This window comes from Siniperca chuatsi, linkage group LG17 (genome assembly GCF_020085105.1).
Source record: "Siniperca chuatsi isolate FFG_IHB_CAS linkage group LG17, ASM2008510v1, whole genome shotgun sequence".
Lineage (NCBI taxonomy): Eukaryota > Metazoa > Chordata > Actinopteri > Centrarchiformes > Sinipercidae > Siniperca > Siniperca chuatsi.
In genome coordinates this window covers 15,230,154-15,253,224 of record NC_058058.1, presented here as the reverse complement: position 1 = coordinate 15,253,224, position 23,071 = coordinate 15,230,154, and the positions used below count along the sequence as shown (strand labels likewise).

Sequence of the window (23,071 nt, the reverse complement as noted above, 5' to 3'; positions counted from 1 at the left end):
CACATATTTTGTTGTTCAGAATATGATTCAGAGATCTCGCACAGTGTACCGTCCCCCCTCCCTTTCAACACTGACAGGATGTACACAGATGCCAAGCTGATATACTGCAGAATGAGAACAATTTGAATGGATTTTTTTGTCTTGAAATCGACTAAATAGATTAAGATATCCATAAACACCAATATAAATAAAATTAATGACTTGGATGTTTTGTTTAGGGGACGCTTTTCTTTTGAGAAATTGATACAAATGCTAAACAATGGCTACACATGATTTTATGGAAAAACTATGAAATGACAGAATGTCACACTCAACTGCATATCATTTTGACTTACATAATGACATTATGTACATACATACAAAAAAAGGTTTGTGGGTAGGTGGGGAATACATTTGTTGGGGTGATCTGTCAAACACTACGCTCACTTGGCTGCTGTATGTTACTGACCTGTGTGTGTGTGTGTGTGTGTGTGTGTGTGGTTTGTAGGAGTTTGTGATGATCGTGGTGTTTGGGTTGGAGTACTTCATCAGGATCTGGGCGGCTGGCTGTTGCTGCAGATACCGTGGATGGCAGGGACGGCTGAGATTTGCCAGGAAGCCCTTCTGTGTCATAGGTTAGTGTGTGTGTGTGTGTGTGTGTGTGTGTGTGTGTGTGTGTGAACAGGACACAAACCCACGTCAAAGTCCTATGTCAAAGTCTTGAGTGTAAAAAATTGTTAAATCTTATCAACTCATAATGACTTCACCTCTTCTCTCTATGTTTTCTCTCTGAACGTCTTCCCCATAGACTTCATAGTATTTGTGGCATCATTGGCAGTGATAGCAGCAGGGACGCAGGGCAACATCTTTGCCACGTCAGCCCTGCGTAGCATGCGCTTCCTACAGATCTTGCGTATGGTTCGTATGGACCGACGTGGAGGCACCTGGAAACTCCTGGGCTCAGTGGTTTACGCTCACAGCAAGGTGGGAAAGCTAAATATAGTCCCCTTTTTACACACAGTCTATTACAAAAATGCACTTTCTCTGCTTTATATTTGAGAATGATTTATAGACATTGGTTAGTTGTGCAGACATTGAAAATTCAAAGTATACTAATGCATGGTAGCCACATACAGTTTATATGGATTATTATACGAGGTTAGGAGGTTGAGGGATGGAGAGAGTTATTAAAAGGCAGGTGATGATGGTCATGATAACTTAATACCTCTCAGTGCTGGGGAATATGTGGTGAGTCTACTGATGACCAGCTGTTACTTGATTACATTCACTGCCCTCAAACACCAAATTCCACTTTAGCTGCTCATTTTTGGCAATTAGTTGTTAGTTTTTGTGCTGACACCCACCGATCAGCTGCAGATCACAGTTAGACGCTGGTGGTGATGATGATGATGATGATGATGATGATGATGATGATGATGATGATGATGAATCAGCTGTCTAAGCAGAACCGTGCAGCCAAGTCAAAGTGGAAGCCAAATGTGATGATGATGGGAATTTAGCCAATAATGATGATAGTGATACAGTAATGACAGCAGGGATTATGATGGTAAAGATGCTGTTTCTGCTGCTGACAGGCGTGATTGATACCTCCTCTCTGTCTCTCTCTCAGGAGTTGATTACGGCCTGGTACATAGGTTTCTTGGTCTTGATCTTTGCCTCCTTCCTCGTCTACCTGGCAGAGAAAGATGTCAATACAGACTTCAACACCTATGCAGACTCCCTCTGGTGGGGCACTGTGAGTACTACATAATACACACAGGCACACAGGGTCTCTGTGGCTGAAGAAATAATATTTTACTTTTGTCATCAAAATTGTCTCATTAACAAAAAGATACAGATAAGAAACAAGATGACAGTAGGTACTACAAACAAGAGGTGCATAATAAGCATAAGACTGCTGGGAATGTGTTTGGTTTTCAGTTTTAATATATAAGGTTTATGATGTCCATTCAGAGGGATTGCCAGGTGTCAACAGTCAAGAACTGAGTGTTGTTCAGTTGTCAAGCTTTCCAGATTTACTACATATATAGTCAGCAGAATATTTATCCAAAGTAATTGTATACAGATATCAGCAGTAATCTAGGATTTTAAGCTGCCAGGGAACCCCTTAAGATTGTTTTCTGATCAGCAGTGAAACCATAAAATGACCTTTTCTGTTGTGTAAATGTCAGATTGATATGAGAATCACAGTCATGGAGTAGGATTATAGACAATTTTCAAGAGCTCAGCTAACACTCATTTACAGTGACATGATTAAAAAAAATGTACGACATGTGGACATGTCACAAAACATGTGACAAAATATTCCTGTAGACTTAAAATGACAGAAATGACAGGTGTAAATCAGCTGTAGTTTCATACAAAATATTGTGTAGGGTGTAGTGTATGTTCTGTGAATAACTTTAGCTGGTGTGCTAGATAAATAGAATTAAATATAAGATATAAAACACACACAAATTGCTGTGTCTGGAAATAAACACAAGAGAATGCATGTCTTGTGTCCCAGTGCAGTGTGTCAGCCTGATACAGTTTACATTTTGTTGTCCCCTCCAGATAACTCTAACCACTATTGGCTATGGGGATAAGACCCCTCGTACCTGGCAGGGACGGCTCCTAGCTGCCGGCTTCGCTCTTCTGGGGGTCTCCTTCTTTGCCCTGCCCGCAGTAAGTCTCCTGTATATTCACATCTATATATTTACTCACAACCCTGTTAATGGCTCTTCTCAGACCCAGTCAGAGTTGCACTCCTGACTTTGATTTGACCTCTGACCCCAGGGTATTCTGGGCTCAGGCTTTGCCTTGAAGGTTCAAGAGCAGCACCGGCAGAAGCACTTTGAGAAGAGGAGGATGCCTGCTGCCAACCTGATACAGGTAATGGCCACAGTGAGAGTCGTTAAGGCTGTTTTAATATGATGTGTAATAAATTCACAGTCAAGTACAGAGTCAGGTTAACTCTCATGTTGTGTTTCTGTGTTGTGCATTTGTGTCCCTCTTCAGGCTGCATGGCGTCTCTACTCTACAGATGCCAAACACTCGTATCTAACAGCTACATGGTACTTCTATGACAGCATGTTGCCTTCGTTCAGGTAGGAACTGCCATCAGTCATGTTCAGCTCTGAGTGGATTCAACCATCAGAAATCTGTGGTTGTCTTTGGTCATTTGTTTGAAGTGTTGTAATAAATGCAGACAGAGATTTGAGAGTCGCATCACAAAATAGTGAGTTGTGTACAATATTTAGTGATACTTTGTTTAGTCCCTGCCCATACATTCATATACACAGCACATGCTATATCACAAATGCTACTTTTTGTCCATCAAGAACCCTTTTAAGTTAGATTTGTGCAGTGGTGGTTTAAGTAAATAGGAATGGTGTATCCTTTCATTTTAAAATTAGTATTTTAAATATAACTTGGGCCCAGCCCTTTCAAATGCTTCTGCCACCACTATTCAATTACATCTTCATCACTTTTGTTCTACGCAGTGGTTTCTTATATTTTGCATTTACGTATTAATTTGACTAATTTGTAATTGCTTAAAAGGAGGGGAACATGAGAAACAAATAGAAACAACATCAAGTCAAAACTTTCACTTATATCTTATACTTATACTTTCACAATATCTTAAATTCAAATTTTCATGTTATTTCTCTCAAGTATCCCTCTTCTTTTGAGCGTTTGGACCATTGGTTTGGCCTTTTTGTGAGTTTTTCATATTTGGTTGTTTTTTGTTCATTTGTCATGTGTTTTTTTTTGTGTGTTTATTTGTGCACGTGGGGTGTCAGAGAACTGACGCTACTGTTCAGTCACCTCCAGCGACAGCGTAACACCAAGAAGGTTCTCCACAACTCCTACCACACGCTGCTGTCTGGGCTGCGGCCCTACAGTGCCCCCTACCTGTCGGGGGACAGGTACGCACCCCGCCACCTCTCACAGCCTCACAGTACATCCAGACAGGTGGCCCAAAGTCTACCTACACTCATGCTCATTCACACCCAAACACAATCAAAACAGTAACAACAGGGACTTAGAACAATACATTCAACAGGTGTACAAAGAAAATCAAGGCTGACTGCTTCTGGAGCTTTCTGCATGGATGTGTTGTGTATCTAACAATGTTTCACTAATGCTGATCTGAGACCACTGTGTTGCGGGCCCCCCTGCTTCTCTGCATCTTTGTCTGCTTAGCTCATACTCTTGCCATCTCCACCGCCTCCCGCTGTTCACTCACTGGTTGCCTCTTCCTGTCTTCCTCTTTCTTTCCCTTTATTTCCATCGTATCTTTTCCATGCCACCCATCCTCCATCCTTCATCTGTTCTCAGGAAGGCAGAAGTTCCATGCAGGTTTGTTATTCAAGTCAAGAGCTGTGCTTGCTGATTAAAGGGTATTCACAGTTAGAGCGGATTTGCTGCATTAGATTAATAACTTCTTTAGCATAAACCTTAAACGCCAGGGTAATAAAGGGACTTATGGACATATGCATGTATTAGATGACAGAAGCACATTAGTGAATGAATTACTGAATAATACAAGTTTTGCTGGTAGAAATGTCTTCGATTTGAGGAGCTGCTGTCACACCATGATGTTTAATGGGCTGTCTTGATGAATATACTCAGGTGAAACATTACCTACTACTTTTGCATGATCCTTCAAACCCACCTCCTCACTTCTCACTGAGTGTGTCTCAATAATCCAAAACTGCCTCTCAGAAGTATATTTTCCAGTTTTAGGTAAGGCAACAAGATCAGGAAAGGAAAGGGCTATTTGGACTATTGAGATGTTACACCTCACCCCTCCGCCTCACACCCTCTCCCTGGTTTTTCCTTTGCTACGTTTTATCCTCACGGGTTCACCATGTACCCAGGTTGTGTCCCAGAACTTCTTGTCCTCCTTCACCCCCCTCCCTTCTTCCACTCCTCTCTTCCCCTCACCCTCTCTCCCTCTGCCTTGTGTGTCTCCTCAGTCAGCTCCTTTCTAAAAAACGGGGTCTCTTCCGGATTCACGCTGGCCGCAAGCAGAGGTATCCACGGCAACAAGCCTATGCACGGGGCACGCTAAAACGCCACCAAATTAATAACACCACTCTTACTCCTCCTTTAATGTGCACATCCTGCTCATCTTGCTTGAAACACTCAAAAGTTTGTGGACTGGTGCAGTGGTTTGCTAAATGTTTCATTATTGTTAAAGCATCAAACCATTCAGTTTGTGAGTTTCATAAAGAAGAATTAGCTAAATTAAAATTGCCCGCAGTAGCAGATGCCATGATATGTGTCTTATTTTCAACCATATCCTGCACTTAACAATTAAATACTGCAAACAGGCACTATACTCTGGTCCACAAATGCTTGAGGGAATCCTTCACTGATAACAAATGCTGTGCTCCTCTTTCCTGAAAGGATGTTTCTCCAGCTTGGTCTTATGCGCTGGCGAAACTAGGGCTGATTTTGCTTAATTTGGCTTGACCGTCATGATAAACCATGTGTTGAAAACACAACAGAAATCCCTGATGGTTTATGACAATGGGACAAAAATACACGTTTCTTTTTAGCTAACATCAGATGTTTCATCAGACGTCTCTGATGAAAATATTCACTCAAAAAGAAGCAACAGCTTTTCCCAAATTAGAGCTGAAGTCAAAAGAATTGCCCCGCTCTTGACTTGCTTTATGTTTTCAATTCAGTTGTTTGGCTCATTTATAGCGTCTTCTTGGAGAGAGGGTTTAAATCATTCAGCATGCTTTCCTGTTTCAGATTAGTCATGTAACCTTTGTACAAAATCAGTGTGTTTGTGCTGTATTTTTAAAAGGTTTTTAAGTGCTAAAATGTTTCTGTTTGCATGCGATATTCTTCCAATGTTTTGGAAAGATTCAGTGAAGTTTATGGTCCTGAATGCATCCAAATCATTTACTTCTGCTCCCAACAGCATGCAAAGGCTTTCACTCCATCTTCCCCATTTCCTCCAGTCTACCTGAAGCATTTCAGCTTCCTTGTATGAAATGCTGTTTCCACTAACATCCCTTAACTATTTAAATTTTAATTTAAATGGCCGACTATAACACACGCACAACAAATATCATCATAAAAGAAATGTGGGAGTGAACGGCTGGGCTGGAATTGCTCTGTGGTGCATGATGTTTGCATTGCCTTATGGATCCGTGACAGTGTGTAACATGTAAGTGGCTATAGAAAAGGAGCGGCCTCAAGAGCATGCTATAACAGCAGCGTTAGGATTAAGTCTGTTGGAGAGAATAGCTGCCAAATACCTTTCCTCTTATAAACAGATGACCTCATATACTGGCCTGCCTTGGGTTGTGGTGAGTGGTATAGAGTACTTAATGAGACACCTTTTGTGCAGCTGTGCTTTGAAGCCGATATTTTGATGCTTATTCACTCCGTTGATGGGATTAAGGAAGCGTGTCTTTATTCTGATGCTGGGTGGAACATTTTCCACCATCCCAGCACTACTGCAAGTCTTGAATCAGGTTTCAGTCTGATTTTGCTGAATCAGGTGCTATGATAGGCACAGTAAATAAGCAAATCCACAGGGAATCAGTTTTTAGCAATATTGAGTGGGTCCCTGTGGTCAAACTGCCTCCATGATAATTCAGCTAGTCTGTCCTTGACTGAGACTAAATGTAAATGTCTGTTTGTGTCCCTTTTTTGTTTGTTTGTTAAGGAGTCTCTGTGATTATTGTTATAAAAGTCAGAGGCCATATTTTTTGTGTTAATTCACTATTACTAACAATCTCTTTTCTAACAAGCTCAGGCTGCCCTTCTGCTGCTTCCCTAAACTGCCCGGATAACATAGCTTAGCTTTCCATTAAGGTCAAAGGCATGGACATTGTAATGATTAAGAAAAACCCAGTGCCTGTCTTGATCCGAAAAGAAAATTGTGGGTACAGATGTTTCACTATTTTATCTTCACTGTCAGCAGTAAAATGGGTTTCCGGGATCGGATCAGGATGAACAATTCCCGATCATCCCAAACCATTCGGAACAAGGCGTCACCGCTACCCCCGGGCTCCAGTGTCCGCCATTCTCCCAGCCAGGAGAACGTCCCAGAGGCCACCAGCCCAGGGAAGGTCCAGAAGAGCTGGAGCTTTAATGACCGCACACGTTTTCGCACCTCCCTTCGCCTCAAACCACGTCCACCTGCTGATGGTAGGCAACACACACATATTCAAACACTTTTCACTCAGAGGGATAATTTCTGCATAATAACGTCCCTCCCTCTGTCTTGACTCAGTGGAGGGGGTCGGGGAGGACAGCGTGGAAGACAAACCATATTGTGACGTGGCCATGGAAGAGGTAATCCCAGCAGTGAAGACACTCATACGGGCTGTCAGGTGAGTCCTGCTATCAACAGTATATTAGTTATACATACAGTGGAGAACATTTTTATTGTGGAAAAGCTGTACACATACGGTGGTTCTTCTTCAACCCTTTTATGGTCCTATCCAGCAAAAAGCAATGGGAATTTTTTTTGTTCCTTTGGGCACTAACTACAAAATAATATTTTTTTCCCCAACTAACTTAAATTATGAGCCTCTACCAAACAGTTGAAATGTCCATCTACAGTAGTAGTTAAAGTGAAATAAAACACATCTTTAATGAAACATCTCTTTTTATGAACAAGAACAGTGTCTGAAACTCAATAACTAAAAAAATGTACATATAACATACACATGAAACATGTAAAAAAAAAAGAATAAACAAAATAAAAAATTTACAAAATGTCATATTACATGCAGTTCTGTCTTTGTGGAACTAGATCAGACCTGCTCATTTGTATTTTGGTGCAACCGTTTTTTGGACAATGGATTCCACCCTACCAACCTTTAGCATTCATATGTAGTATATTAACCTTTATATTAACACCTATATTAACACACTATAATATAGTTGTAAGCAAATATAAGTGATAATTAATGTATTTGTTAACAACTATAACTCCTCCTGTGATCGCCCATAAGTGGACACTGGTGTATAAACATAATTAATGACAATACAGTAAAACACAGTTGTAATATGTAATATGTCTTCATAGGAGCAGTTATTAGTTGTTGATACGTTAATAAACACTGAAAATGTCCTTATATCTTTGTAAAACTACATTATTCTTTGTTACAAACCATTTATTAAATATTTGTATAGTGTTTATAAATGCTAAATAGGGAGGTTACAGTAAAGTGTTACCAGCTTGGTTAAACAATTGTCAGCAATACTATCTTTACCATTACAGCAATGGACATCTCTACTGATTACTAGAAAATGTTTTTAAAAAGTTATTACAAAGTCACCAGCCTTTTCTTGGACTATGGATTTACATACTTATGTTCAATAAGCCCTTTGCAATTGACCTACATGAAAAACCTTCATAAACAGGCCACATGTCAAGAGTGATTGTTCTGCCACCTGAAAAGGTCTGGTTCTGAACACCACAGGGGCCCCCAGGGATTTTGTTGGACCTAAAATACTTCAGCCAAGTGCTAAAGATGGCTCAGTCAAATCCAACAAATTTTTCAACAAGATATCACAACTCAAAATGTGCTCTGCCAAACAATAGAGGGTATCATTAAAGGGTTCAACTGTATTCAAATATGAAAACCTTTAGCCAAGGGCTTTTTGGGCAGTAAAAGCTTGTGTTTCGAGGTATACTGACTAGGCTCCTTAAGGTACGAGCTGGAGCTGCTGCGCCTCTGGTCATTGATAGAATAAGGTCACTATGATAAGGTCAAATAAGGTCAGATGAAACAAACAAACTGTGCATGTGTATTCAGACCATGGGCCCCTTTCATGGTATTTACAGCCTGCATTAATGGGTGAACTTGCTGCTTCTGCATTTAGGCGCTGACGTGTGCAGAATCAGCTGACGGAGTAGAAATGTTCACTTGGGAGAGGTAACTGAGCCCTCCTGCGGGCAGGGTTAGTTCCCACGTGTGACCTTGTTGCTCAGGAAGCCTGGCTCATTCAGGCCGGTCATGTATAAGGTGGCGTGACAGGGTGGCTTATTACAGAGTACACACACACACACACACACACACACACAAATACTGTACAGATGGAGGATCACAGTACATTACGACTGTACAGAAACAAATGATATTGTTCAGTTTAGACAAGGACAACTGTAATAACAATTGATTAAAAGCATTGCTGATATTGATACTGAATGCTGTCATTGTGTCATGACAATGACACTGCATATGTAAACTAGTTCATGATCATAATCCATGGACAGTGTGTGTTAAGAAATGCTCTGTTGGCAAATCTATACTGCAGTTACAATAATTAGTAATTAATCATGATGTGTAAAATGCAAAAATACACAACCTTCTGTTTTTGTGTAGATGTCCCATAGGGTTACCACATACAGTGGTGTGAAAAAGTGTTTGCCCCCTTCCTGATTTCTTATTTTTTTGCATGTTTGTCACACTTAAATGTTTCAGATCATCAAATAAATTTAAATATTAGTCAAATATAACACAAGTAAACACAAAATGAATTTTTTAAATGGAGGTTGTTATTATTAAGGGAAAACAAAATCCAAACCTACATGGCCCTGTGTGAAAAAGTGATTGCCACCTAAACCTAATAACTGGTTGGGCCACCCTTAGCAGCAACAACTGCAATCAAGCATTTGCAATAACTTGCAATGAGTCTTTTACAGCGCTGTGGAGGAATTTTGGCCCACTCATCTTTGCAGAATTGTTGTAATTCAGCCACATTGGAGGGCTTTCGAGCGTGAACTGCCTTTTTAAGGTCATGCCACAGCATCTCAATAGGGTTCAGGTCAGGACTTTGACTAGACCACTCCAAAGTCTTCATTTTGTTCTTCTTCAGCCATTCAGAGGTGGACTTGCTGGTGTGTTTTGGATCATTGTCCTGCTGCAGAACCCTTCAGGGGTTTTCATGGTTCCATTTATCACAGCAAGTCTTCCAGGTCCTGAAGCAGCAAAACAGCCCCAGACCATCACACTACCACCACCATATTTTACTGTTGGTTCTGAAATGCGGTGTTACTTTTACGCGAGATATAATGGGACACACACCTTCCGAAAAGTAAAATTTTTGTCCACAGAGTATTTTCCCAAAAGTCTTGATGATCCCCAAGACTTTTTGGAAAATACTCTGTGGACAAAATGACCCATGTGTCCCATTACTACCTGGAAGACTTGATGTGATAAATGGAACCATGAACCCTTCCCCGCCCACCAGGCATGATCCTGGGAAAATGATGGCTCGCTAGCTAATGCTGGAACGCAGAAACAAACATCTATGATCCATTGTTCGTTTGATAATCTAAACAAAGAACACATTTTCTTGTGGTGGCCTTTCTAAAATGAGCAGTGGTGAAAGTTACTATATTCTAGCACAGCTAGCTACCATGCTAGCTAGTTGAAAAGTTGTCTGGTACAATGGAGCATGAGTTGTTTGTGTACCTCCCTCCTTATAATGCTATGATTCGCTGAATTAAAAAGTGATTGACAACTGATTCAGGCGGCGTATTGGTGAAATTAGTTTTTGACTGACAGTGGATTGTAAGTCACTGATTAAAAAGACTTAAAAATTTTTGACAGTTACCACGGCCTCTCAAAGGCTCAGGTCTGCAGAGATACAAACTTATAATAAATAAACAAAATAAACTCACAAAATGTCAAGAAAGGAAATATTCGTACACCTATTTTCCTTATTAAACAGAAAAATACAACCGTACACCTTCTGAATTCACGTTTCTCTCTTTCACCGAACTAAGACTGCCTTGTTAACTCAATGCAAAACACACTTCATTCAAACAGAAACAAAATAAAACTCACCAAAACCGTCTTGGTTAAGTCTTTAAACTGTTACAACAATCACCAACTCTGGTTTGGTTGAAATAAATCATTAATCCACCGCATTAGATGTGAAAAATATTCTGGCTCTACACGCTGTCGCTGCCTCTCTTAACACGTTGTGTCTTTGTCATCCCCGGAGTCCTGGTAGGAGCCTCAGTAAATCACCTCGGTACTGTATTCACTGTTGTCAAATGGGCTCTGAGGCTGTGTCCTTAGCCTTAGGAGTTAGATTGCTAGCAGTAGTCATAACCAGTCAGTTGGTGGAAATATGTCATATAAAGGAAAATGTGTGCTAAAAAAGATCAGCAATAATGTAAAAAAATCTCATAGACAACAAAAAGAAACAAAAACAGACTATATGCATAACATATGGTCTCCCCCCAAACAGGAGTTCGCCCCCACCCAACCCGTATATGAGCTATAACTTAACATGCGAAAAGGAGCTTTACAACCTCACACTTAACCTCACTAGACTTAACTTTTTGTATGGTTCCACACAGAAAACACCACTGTAAAATTCTTAATCGTAAATTATGCTATATATCTCATACAATGTCCACTTGAATAGTTGTATAAAAATAAAATAACTGCAGAAGAGAAATAGCAATTGAAAGTAGAAAATACAGGAACTTTATGAATAAGCATCCAAATATGTGACTGAATAGGCAAAACAGGGAAGGAGAGAACATTAAACAAACAAATAAATAAACAAAAATGAAATCAATAATAATAATAGTAAATGGACAGAAGAAAGTTGTTTCTGGTGGGGTGTAGCATTAAGTCCACATCAAATGAGCTTTTAGGGTTAACTAAGAAACTGAAAGTAAAGAAAAAATTAAAACTAATCTTAACCCTACTCTATTATTCTATTTATCTCCATCTTATTTGTCGTCTTTTTGTATAATTAATAATAAATAGAATATTGTTTAGGCCTGTCCATCCCTATTATAAATTACCCAGATCAAAACCTCTATTATTTCAGATAGTTTACAAATATACATCGGGGTGGGTTTTGAACTGTTTTGCAAGCCCCATGATCATTGTCACAATCTGTACTGGTCCATATTGTGATTAACCTTAGGTAAGTTTTAAGAGAGTACTTATCTGTCAGCCATATGTTTCTGATCCGGAAGAAGGTCTCTTAACATAGTCTTTGGCAGCGGCTGGGTCATTGGACGTTTTGTCTCCATGTGGAGAGGCGATCCTAAGTTTTGCGGGATAAAGTATCCCGAAATTCGTGTCTTGACAGCAGTGCAGGAGCTCCTTTACTTCCTTGAAAGTGGCTCTACGTTTTACCTCGGAGGGAGGCAGATCCGGGAAAATCATTATCTTGTTACCCTTGTAGGTTAGTAGCCTCTTATTGCAATAATGTTTAAGTACATAGTCAACTGTCGGAACCTGGTGCTGTGATAACACTTAAACTGAAGGTTTCTTCTTTGTTGATATATAGCAGGTAGATATTTTCCGATCCTGGGATGCAGCATGATATATTATTGTTTGCTATCTTTCTGCCACTGATAGGGCATTATATGATGTCTCCTCGGGTTTGCACTCAGCAGATAGCTCTGACCTCAGCTGCTCTCCTGCAGACAATAGAAGAGAGGGAGTTCCTATTGCAGGTGTGTAAACAGCAGGTGCTTCACTGTGTTAACACACACACACAAATACTCACGCAGCGTCTTAGCGAGGTTCATGATTGATGTCTGTGAAACACAGAATTTTGCAGAAGGCCTTAGTGCTGAGACTTCACTTTAGAGAGATACATGTGGTTTATCAGTGCCTGGCTGCTTGAATAAATGGTTACAGTGTTCTGTTTATGTACGGAGGGAGGTAGAGGGAGCGAGAGGAGGAGGATGGGAAAACGATGCCTGATATCTTTCTGTGCTCTCTCTACTGTGACTCTCCTCATGCACAAATCCATTACTGCACAAAACACAAACTTTCTGCACGTTTGCAGTCTTGGATGAAGCTCCTCCTTTATTAAATAAATAGTTCGGACATGCTTACTATTTAGAACCATTTCATCTTTAGTCATCGTCATTGGTTTTTGTGGCGTTTCAGCTGTAATCTTTTTAAACTCGTATAATGTTTACGCAGTATATTTCTCTGTAAAAATGATTGAATACACATACTGTAGCTTGTGCGTTAGATTTTGTTCACTTAGCCGGTAGGTAGTCTAATCTGGCGAAGAATCAGACTTGCCCCTGCAGTGGCTCACCCTGGTTGGCCCACCTAGGATTCGTGTCAGCATAACAGTCATTTTTAAGTCACAGATAAAACCTTGCCATTGGAGACTATCAGGGATCCACCTTTGCTGACTTGCAAAAATATTTGGACTAGCTACGCAAGCATTTTGGGGCAAAGACGACACTTCCTGTTCCTCCAATCATTGCTGTGTTGTCACGTCTCAACTTCCTAACATTAGGAAGGTATAATATCTTTCAGTGAGCCGTGCCAGCTGTACTGTACCACTGCCAGTGACTGTTGCACTGTAGCTGGAAGTTTTCTGGGGGAAGTGGGGGCCACACTAAAACCTGACCATGTATTATGAGAGCCATTTCATCGACAGAGAAAGAGAGTCAGCATTTTCAAGAAACCCTTGGAGGATCCAAATCACAAGCCCCCGCCCCCTTTTCCCCAACCTTTTCTTTTACCCACACCTGAGACCCACCCTGGCAAAAAAATCTGCATCTACCTGCAAAATAAGAAAAGGCTGCCTGTAAAAATACCAAAAAAAACACAGGAGTCATCAAGAAACAGTGCTGCATGAGGGGGAAGAGTGCGCTGACGACACCAGCTGTAGACCACCACTCCTCCTCCTCTCGCTCCTCTTCTCCTTCCCTCACACCTTCTCTTCTTGATTGTGTCAGCACTGGTCATGACACAAAACTGTGCGCTGTATGTGGCTGCTGTAAATGCAAGCACTGCAGACCTCAACAAAGGTTACAGTCGTTATTTCAGAAACTGACCCCTCTCTCGAGTTCAGATGTCACTTGCTCCTGCTCAGCCCATGTGTGTGTAGTTGTGCTAGTGTCTACATACTTCTGACCATGAGTGCGTGTAGCTGTATGCATTTGTGGCATTATATTTTTGTTTATGTGCATGTGTGTATGGTTCTGTAACACAGATATGTGTGTGTGACATTGTCTCAGAACAGCTGAGTGTTTCTGATCTTCCGCTTCCCAGACCTTTGATGTGATTTCTTTTCTTCCTCCTGTGAAGGCAAGTGGGAGTATTATAGGACTTAGACGTCTGGTTGTGTGAGATAGGATTCCCTCATAAAAAAGAATTCCTCCTTCCTTGCCCTCCCGCTCTCTCTCTCTCTCTCTCTCTCACTCCTTCGTCTCTCCCAGCTTGACTTGTAACGCAATCCATCACAGGGTGAGATGACAGCCTGAGTGTGTATATTTTGTCTTGCTTACATTTGGTGTTTCCAGACCTTCTGCGGAGCCAGCGTCTCTAAGCTGCCTAAGTGATAAGAAGGGAAGTGAATGACCCACCCAACACAGAAAGCCAGGCTCACACACACACATATGCTTAAACTTTCCTCCGCTCCCTTCCCATTATCTCTTACACATCCTCCACTCCCTCCAACATGACGTCCAACCTGACCGACTCTGGCAGAGGATGTTGTCAGTGATGTGATCGCCGGGTGCAGAAGTGCTGGGTCAACATTCCCCGGTGTGATTCCCCCACAATGGGATGTGAGTGGTGATGATGAGCTGTGTGCACTGGGAGTGGGAGCAGCTGTACTCCACCAGTGGCACCAACATGGCTGTCATACTGACAAAAGGGCAGAAACAGGGGAAAGCTCTGATAGAGGTTTGTGTGTGTGTGTGTGTGTTACCCATTACCATCTGCAGATTTGTGCTAATTGCTGAAACGGCAAGTACTGATAAGCAAATGTCTCTGAGAGTTGTCGTCATCATCGCAATATATCCGCATGGTTTAGTAGGGGGGTGACTCTGCTCTCTTTACGGGTCTGTTTGTGAATGATAAGGTCACTCTGACTGTAATTAATCTTGTTATTCTGAGGGTCTCTCGCATCGTTTGATAGCTGTCCTGCTGATGCATTTTTCCAAAGGTTTACTGTACGTCCATATATGTGGATGTGCAGTGTGAGGCTCTTTAAAGGTGCTCAGAGGAGTGATAACAGTGGGTCTGGTGTGTTTGTGTACTTGTGTAGGATCTTAAAGTTCCTTGTGGCCAAGAGGAAGTTTAAGGAGACGCTGCGTCCGTACGATGTGAAGGACGTCATAGAGCAGTACTCTGCTGGACACCTGGATATGCTGGGCCGTATCAAGAGCCTGCAGATGCGGTAGGCTTCACGGATATAATCAGTACTGCTCTGTTGCTTGAAAACTGCATTGTTGAAAAAAAAAAGCTGAGTTAAAGAAATCTTTCAAATTCTGTGTTTGGGGAAGAGGTATAGGTTCCTTTGAGGGATCGTGCCATGATAATTTTTTGCTCTTTGTACTTCTTCTCCTTCTTCTCATTCAAAATATTGTTTAAGTTCACTTTCTTGTATGCCTGCACAACCTACCTTGTTAATGGAAGGTTTGACAATTTGGGAAAAACACTTATTCACTTTCTTGCCAAGAGTTACATAAGAAGATCAATACCACTTGTTATGTCTATGCGGTAAATGTGAAGCTACAGCCAGCAGCCTGTTAGCTTAGCTTAGCATAAAGAAACTGGAAACTAGCTGGAAACCGCTAGTCTGACTCTGTCTAACATCCACCTACCAGCACCTCTAAAGCTCACTAATTACTATGTTGTATCTCGTTTGTTTAATCTGTACAAAAACCTAATGTAAAAATGACACGTTGAGGATTCATGGGGGTTTATGTGCTGGACTATTTCTTGGCCGGGAACAGTGACTTCCTGGAGTCTTGTTGTCAAAGTTGGGTTGCCTGGCAACAAGCTCAGACTATGCTCCCAGCCAAGAGATACAGTTCTGTACATAAAAAAATTACAACTTGTTGTTTTTACATTTCATTTTGTACCAATTAAACTCATTTTTATTCAATAATTAAATGTTAATTAGTAAGCTTTAGTGGTGAAATAAGCATATTCCCCAAAATGTTGAAGTATTTCTTTAAGTTTATGCCAAATCAATAAAAAGAGTTTAAATGTCCTCATCATCAAGTCTTCATCATATTTATTGTAATCTGTTGTTTTTGTGTAAAAGGGTGGACCAGATAATTGGGCGAGGAGCCGTCCAGACTGATAAGAAGGCACGCCCTGAAAAGGGAGAGAAGACACCGCCAGAACTGGACCCACTGGATGAGCTAAGCATGATGGGTCGTGTAGTCAAGGTGGAGAAACAGGTAAAAGAGGAGGAGTTTGATTTATATAGCATTTGTGGAACTGTGTTCTCTATATAAACGTGTTTATACATCAGTTGCAGAATATCAATAGATTGCTTTCATTCACTCTGGTAGGTCTTAAAAAGGTGCCATAAAAAGTACACAAAGTGCAATAAACTGTTAGCAGGAAATGATGTAATTTAGCATTTAAGAGCTGAAGTCCCTGTTCAACTAACTTTTCTTTCATCAGTCTTTCTTTTCTACAGCGCCTAAGAGGATTTGACAGCTAATGGCTAAGACTCATGAGATATGCTGTTTTTGAATGCTAACAAATGACGAGGTGTTCCAATGTTACTAGATACCCATTTAGCTTAGAACATGGACAGAAAACTCTGGGAACATGTTTCATCTCCTTAGAAAGACCAATGACAACAGTGTCAAAGATGCTTGCCACATTCCAGTCTGTGTGTGTTTGTTCAGGTACAGTCTATAGAGAACAAGCTGGACCTTCTGCTCAACTTCTACTCCCAGTGCCTAAAGAAAGGCTCATCCCACTTCACCCTGTCCTCCCTCTTGGACCCGGACCTGACATCTGACTACCACAGCCCCACGGACCAAAGAGACCTCTTCCCCTCCGCCAACACGCTCAACATCTCCCAGTCTGAGAGCGGCAACTTGGAATGACAGTGAGCTGAGCAGTCTTGGAGCTGTTCGAACACAGACACAAACCCTTTACAGTACATCTTCCTACGGCTGAGTCCTCACTTGGAGCTGCCCAATCTTAATGTCTCTCTCTTCACTTAATTTCATATCTGTCTGGGATGATTTTTACCCCTCCATCTCAAATCTGTACCCTCGCCTCTTTTTTTTTCCTGAAGTGAATGTGTTTCCAGAGCTGATACAGACAGAGGCCACAAGATGGCTCCACCTGACACGGAGCCTCAGCCAAAGCTGCTCACCGCACACGCCTCTCAACCCACTAGATGAAGATGGAGATGAAGAGAGGACACAAGAACAACTATGACTTGAATACTGAAACACTTTCACCCACTCTCCTCATGCTATATATCTATGCCTATTTTAAAGCTCCAACTGTAGATAATCAAAGACTTTAAGCTTTGCATTTTTCTAAATCTTTGGAGAAATCTTGTCTTTTTTCCTCATCATTTCTTTTCTTTTTTTTTTATGGCTGCTTGAATCAACTGATGGTACACCTTCCCACCCAAACAAGGGAGTTCTTAATTTGCGAATCCTGCTTTAATTGCCCAAACGTGTCACATGAAAACAGAGCTGGAACAATGTGTTGGAGTGGCTGATGTGTACTGTACATTGTTATTTGTTTTCATCTCCATTCCCTCGTCTCCACAACAAGCCCACTTGCAAAAAAAACAAAACCCAAGATATTATGCTCTGTTTGCCTGGCATTCAAGTGTGGAGTGTTCCTACGTATTTAGTATCTAATAGAGCCAGCGTGTCCTTTCACAGGTCCAAAATCCCTTCTTTGCAAAGGCTACTGTAGCTTTTTGAGTATTTCAGTAACCTAACTTTGTGTTTTTAACATGCCCTTTAAACTTCTCTGTCTTGCAGCCCACCTGTCCAGACATGCATGTTCCTTAGACCAGTCCTGTAGATAAAACCTCACTGATCCTCAGTCAGAATTTAGACATTTATGTCACATTTTCTGCACTGCTCCTCATCCACTCACAGGTCAGGTTTACCAAGTCAGCAGGTTCCGGCAGTCAATAATACTTCACAATCTTTCTTACAGGAGGATAGTTCTATCTCTTACAGTCATCAAATGCTATGTGCTCTTGCAGTCAGCAGCTGTGGAGACGATGTAGAGACTTTTTGGCCAGTTTTAAACAATCTGTAAGGCGTCCAGGTCTAACGCATGAATTCCAGGCCATTATCCTCATGAATGCACGTGTCTTAGGAAATGGTTCCAGCCTTACAGCTTCACTACAAACAGACAGTGCTCAGGGTTGGGTTCCAGTCACCACCCATAGGTGTTAGTGACACTTTACTCTCTGCTGTCTTTTCTGGTTCTTTCTTGGAGATGTTTGATGTACAGTAAATGCTCTGTGCTTGGGGACAAAACTGGAGAGTGCGCAAATGCACACACATGCAACACACACACATATACACAATGAAAGCAATTCCTTTACTTAAATTCTTTGGCACTTGATAAATATAACACGTTTTTTTCTTGTACAATTTTATCTTTTTGTTTTGATTTCTTTACTGTACTTATGTTCATGCACTTGATTTTGTGTAACCTATAATGGCAACTTTCTATGTTTAAAAAAAATGATTTTGGTTATTAAAGTGAATGTAGGATTTAAGTTAATATATTTAATTCAGTTAGATATGATCTTTAAATAAATGTAGCATTTCTGTCAAGTTGAATCATGGATGACACAACTGTAACTACACACAGCTGATCAGGTTCACACTCACAACTTGCAGAGCTCACATGTATATTTTTTTAATGTCATCAGATAATTGCTGCCAGCTCCAACTAAAAAAACATTCACCATACTGTATTTGGCCAGTGAAAACAGTTCTTCTGTCCCTGCAAGTGATTCATATATTTGGTTCAGTCAAGCCAGTTGACTCAGGTGCTCCACTTTTCCATTCAAGCCAAGCACAGACTTCAAATAGTGAATGTACTTCATTGCTCTGTCTATTTTGATCTATTTATGATCTGATGCTCTTGCTGCCGTGAGCAATAAAATGGCACTACAGAGCTTGCTTTTGGCATCATACAATTTTTGCATTCATTTCATAGAGAAAAGCCAGGTAGCTTTATTCTTTGGCCTAAATCATAGCAGAGATGCCTATTTATTAGAGGCATTATTAGACTAAACAGTGCTGTGTCACTTCATTGTCACCTGAAATGTTGAGCTTCATGAAAATGTATTATGTGAGACCACTGTATTGCATGTTGTTGTTAGTGGTGGCCCCAGTGTTAGAAGAAAAAAAAAAACTTAAGGATGTCTCCTGTAAAGTCTTGAGACAAGACATGAAAGGAAATGACCTGTGCCTTCTATGTCCTCGTTCTGTAACTGATATGGTGCGGCCTTCTGTCTCAAACTTAAATATTAATGTTGCTCTGAAGAGAACAGTGTTTCATAGGGGTCTCACATGAGGATAGCCATGTTTTCTTTTTCTTTTTTTTGCCAAACCTTGATCTAACTAAAGCAACACCATCAAAATTGTTGTGAACATGTAATTTTAGGGTGCTGCAAACCTTTGATATTTTCTAAGAATATTACTGTATGTTTAATATATTCACTGTAACTCTACCAGGACCTCTTCGCATCGACACCCTTACTGTATTTTAGCACCAGTCAGATCTGGAGGCATGGACATTTGTACTGTCACAGAAACTCTGCAGGCATGTGTCCTTTCATAAGCATGTCACATAGAGGAATATGGCTTCCACACAACTACCTCTGAGGCCACTAGGGGGCGCTAGTCTAGAAAATCAAGTATGAGAAACTGTAACTGATTGTGTAACTGACTGAATGCTATGCATGACTCAATCTGCACGTTCCCTTTTCTCTTTTTCACTCTGTTCTTCTTCATAATGCACTACCATCCATCCATTCACTGACTTGCTGCCATTTTACATTCCAGCTCGTTGCCCTTTAACTGCTCTCTTAGGTATTGGAACTGTTGTTAAAATGAAACACAAACTGATCAAAGCAATAAGCAAAATGCTAAGCCAACAAAGTCTTCCAATTCCAATTGATGTAGCTACTGGTTGATGAAACATGGCGCTTATTTTATTTTCTAATCTAATGCACACCTCTATTTGATTTTTAAAGTGATACGAAATGTGTATCTGCTGAAAATAAAATTAGCTCACTTGACTAACTTATTAATTTATTTGTTTCAATAAAGCTCTTTGGACTGTATGTTAACTTTGGTCTCTTTTTTGTCTCAACTATTCCAATCAATACTGTGTAATGTATGACATTTACAGAATGACAGGCTTCTATTGCAGGGGTTGATATGAGGTGGCAAAATTCAAAAATATTTGAACATACCCAAGAAATTTGTAAGTTCGTAAAATATTAAAAAGAGTTACTTTACAAAGATGATTTAAGTAATTCCTGTGTCAAGAATGTGGTAGAATTATTAGAATTATTTTTCAAAAATTGATTTCTAAATTCACATAATTCAAAAGTGAAAGATAGACCAAAATCATCATCTTATCTTATGTTCAACTGGTTCATTGTCTTGTTGAGTTTACCAACATTTAGCTCGAACAGTAATAACTGTTTAAATTACCATTAGTATTAGGATCCAACATGGCCTGTAAATCAGGCACAGAGTCATTTTTAAGGCTGTTTTAAAAAAAAATTAATTAACTATACATACTTTAACAAAACAAAATAATTATTCTTTCTCCTTTGTAACTCAAACTGGGAATTCACTGCGTCCACTGCGACTGCTTCCTGGTGTGCTCTTTATTTGAATGATTTTAATCAAATTTCTCACAACAGTAAAGGAGGAGAGCTGTATGGCTCCTAATTTGAGCACCTGTGTTTGTACATACAGCAGTCTAAAAAGTTCTACAGGACAAGATCCACTTCTTCGCTGTCACAATATGAAGTTTCCCACACCATAGCAGTGGCAGAACAAAGTGACGTGTCGTTTGAAGGGGTCGACAATCAAATAGGCAAACGTCTGTTCCTCCTCTCGTCGTCCGGGGAAACACCGCCCAGATTCATCCTACAGAGGATAAATCATACAATGTGTGTAAATTATAAGGAGAATTCAAGTAAGCCTCTTGTCTGTGTGAAGGAAAGCTATGAAATGTGCAATTCAATTAGGAAATGCAACTGTTCCACTGTTAATAACGTACTTCTTGGCAGTTTATTGGCTGCAGTCTGTGATATTGCAATCTCTTTAAATAGAGCATCAACAAAGCAGTGCAGCCATGATGATTCCTTATTATTATTATTCCTAATTATAAGAATAGTTTAACAATATATGTTGACCAAGTAACACTGTTTGTGATCTGTATCAATGTAAATACATAAATGTTTTATCAGGTATCTTACAGTGGCTTTGAATCATCAGCCAATTAGAAGTCACAACAATCCAATGAATTTTTTTCTCAAATAACATACATGCACTGGTATGCACAAACAGACACTTACATAGGCACAGACTTTGAGGACTGTGGAGACAACACTGATCTTCTTAGTCTCTGGATCCTTCTGAACACTACATAGTAAAAGGTAGAATTACAATGTCATTATTAGATCATTACGTACCTAATAATGGAGCTGTAGGTAAACCTGATTAATAACCGTGGAAGTGTTTATATTGTTGGACAGCATGGATTCAAGCATGACAGCAAAGATGGTCAGAATCTGCCCACCTGATCAGGTCTTTGTAGATGTGCTTTGTGGTGCTGATGTAAGGATCAATGGTGTCTTCGTACTGACAGAGCGCTCCTCCGAAACACAGGTGTTTGAAGAGGCGAAACAGAAACTCTCCTCGCTCCTCTCGCCCAACCACGTAGTAGTGCTCAGAGTCCTCTTCCTGCAACATCTGGAGGAACAGAGGAAGACTTGGACTCCATGTCAAAAAAAGATAGATAAAGACAGACAGACAGATGAGAAAAGAGAAAGTGACCTGTCTGAGTTCATCATAGTCGGGGTAGACATCATGATAGCATTTAACTACATGTCCAGAGGGCCTCACGATCCCACAGGAGTAGATTGGGTCAAACAACTCCATGGAGACCTTAGTGCACGGTACAGGCTCCACATCTACAGACACGACCTGCTTGTCTACAACAAACACACACACAAAAACACGCACAGAAGTCAAAAACATTCCACCGAGATTTGACTGCAAATATTGTCCAGCAGATGAGATCAATTTCCTGCTATCAGTGATGAAAGGATTTCTGGGGGACATGACATACCAAGAGGCACCCAGGCTCCAGCCTTCATCTGTCTGGACAGGCTGGTTACCACATCAGGATCTCTGAAGAAACACTGCATATACAGAGTGACATCAAGAGCATTCAACTATGATCGAAAACAAGAAGACACTTTATCAAAACAGACAACCAGTAATTGCTCTCTAAAAAACCCAGCCATCAAACATGTTTTTCTAGTGTAAGAAAATAGGTAAAACACATCAATCACTACGGGATTAAAAATGGTTAAGCATCACTTAATTAGTCAGTGGTTATACTGTAATTTCAGACTATTAGTTAGTAACCTAATTTATTATACTTTACCAGTGCAAACTTGTCACTGTTGTAAGGGTAAAAGCTCTGGTCAAAGCTGTAAGACTGAGCTGAAACCCTCCGGAGCATGGACCTGAAATGAACACACACATCCATTACCTGTTTAAAGGCGAATATATTGTACAACCAGGACACCGCAGCTAACGGAAACTCGACTGACACAAAGAAGCAGATAACTTAAACACTTTATCAAGTTTTTAGGTTAGCTAAATTTATAAAATCACCATTTCATTAATAGTGCTAAAGTGTCTTTGTCCTGTAGGAAGGAGAACTTCTTGGAGGGAAGAGGACTAAAAGAAAAAGTTTGCTCAAACGCGCATTTCTCTCCTGCCATGTTTACTCTTTCTTTGGTTGTTGTTAGCAGCACAAAAACAGCGAAGACCCGCTCGTGTTCACAAACATGTTTGTAGGCGTTTACAGGCCAATCAGCAGCAGGTGTGCTCACTAACAGCCAATGAGCGTCTGGTCTGGACGGTTTGTTCCGGTTGCACGGAATGATGACGGAGTGGTTTATGTCGCATTTCCCCCATCGCAGAAGATTCGTGTACTTGTTGCCTAGACAACGGACGCTGGTAACGTCCACGCTCGTGGCTAGAACATTATTTTATTATAAAAGCTAGCGTCGAGTTTATTTGAGTTCTATTTTAATT

The 23,071-nt window shown here is 40.5% G+C and overlaps 2 protein-coding genes across 9 annotated transcripts in view; one reads left to right on the top strand and one right to left on the bottom strand.

Moving 5' to 3' along the window:
• Positions 1-20,064, top strand: part of LOC122864656 (potassium voltage-gated channel subfamily KQT member 4) — a 56,320-nt gene extending 36,256 nt beyond the window's left edge. The window contains exons 3-15 of one of the 8 annotated variants that reach the window (XM_044172188.1): positions 488-614; positions 788-963; positions 1,610-1,735; positions 2,554-2,664; positions 2,776-2,871; positions 2,998-3,086; positions 4,321-4,341; positions 4,962-5,018; positions 6,932-7,158; positions 7,244-7,343; positions 15,022-15,153; positions 16,027-16,165; positions 16,625-20,064. In XM_044172188.1, coding sequence (XP_044028123.1) covers positions 488-614; positions 788-963; positions 1,610-1,735; positions 2,554-2,664; positions 2,776-2,871; positions 2,998-3,086; positions 4,321-4,341; positions 4,962-5,018; positions 6,932-7,158; positions 7,244-7,343; positions 15,022-15,153; positions 16,027-16,165; positions 16,625-16,828 — 1,605 coding nt within the window. In that variant the 3' untranslated portion in view covers positions 16,829-20,064. Of the gene's footprint in view, positions 1-487; positions 615-787; positions 964-1,609; positions 1,736-2,553; positions 2,665-2,775; positions 2,872-2,997; positions 3,087-3,782; positions 3,909-4,320; positions 4,342-4,961; positions 5,019-6,928; positions 7,159-7,243; positions 7,344-15,021; positions 15,154-16,026; positions 16,166-16,624 lie in introns of all 8 variants that reach the window. The other 7 variants (XM_044172187.1, XM_044172183.1, XM_044172182.1 and 4 more) reach the window with 7 other exon arrangements.
• Positions 20,065-20,604: 540 nt separating this feature from the next.
• cfap300 (cilia and flagella associated protein 300) lies at positions 20,605-22,891 on the bottom strand. Its single transcript, XM_044172191.1, has 7 exons — positions 22,646-22,891; positions 22,413-22,494; positions 22,092-22,164; positions 21,797-21,954; positions 21,540-21,712; positions 21,316-21,382; positions 20,605-20,884 (listed from the first exon to the last, which is right to left on the bottom strand). The coding sequence occupies exons 1-7, from the start codon at positions 22,753-22,755 to the stop codon at positions 20,753-20,755; spliced, it is 795 nt and encodes a 264-aa protein (XP_044028126.1). The 5' UTR covers positions 22,756-22,891; the 3' UTR covers positions 20,605-20,752.
• Between the last annotated feature and the right edge of the window lie 180 nt (positions 22,892-23,071).

Bases quoted from the DNA above. Each gene is read 5' to 3' on its own strand.
- cfap300 (XM_044172191.1), bottom strand. From the start codon at position 22,755: ATGGCAGGAGAGAAATGCGCGTTTGAGCAAACTTTTTCTTTTAGTCCT. The intron at 21,713-21,796 runs GTCACTTTCTCT...CTGTTCCTCCAG, and splicing joins ACTATGATGAACTCAGACAG to ATGTTGCAGGAAGAGGACTC. The intron at 20,885-21,315 runs GTAAGTGTCTGT...TATCCTCTGTAG, and splicing joins TCCTCAAAGTCTGTGCCTAT to GATGAATCTGGGCGGTGTTT.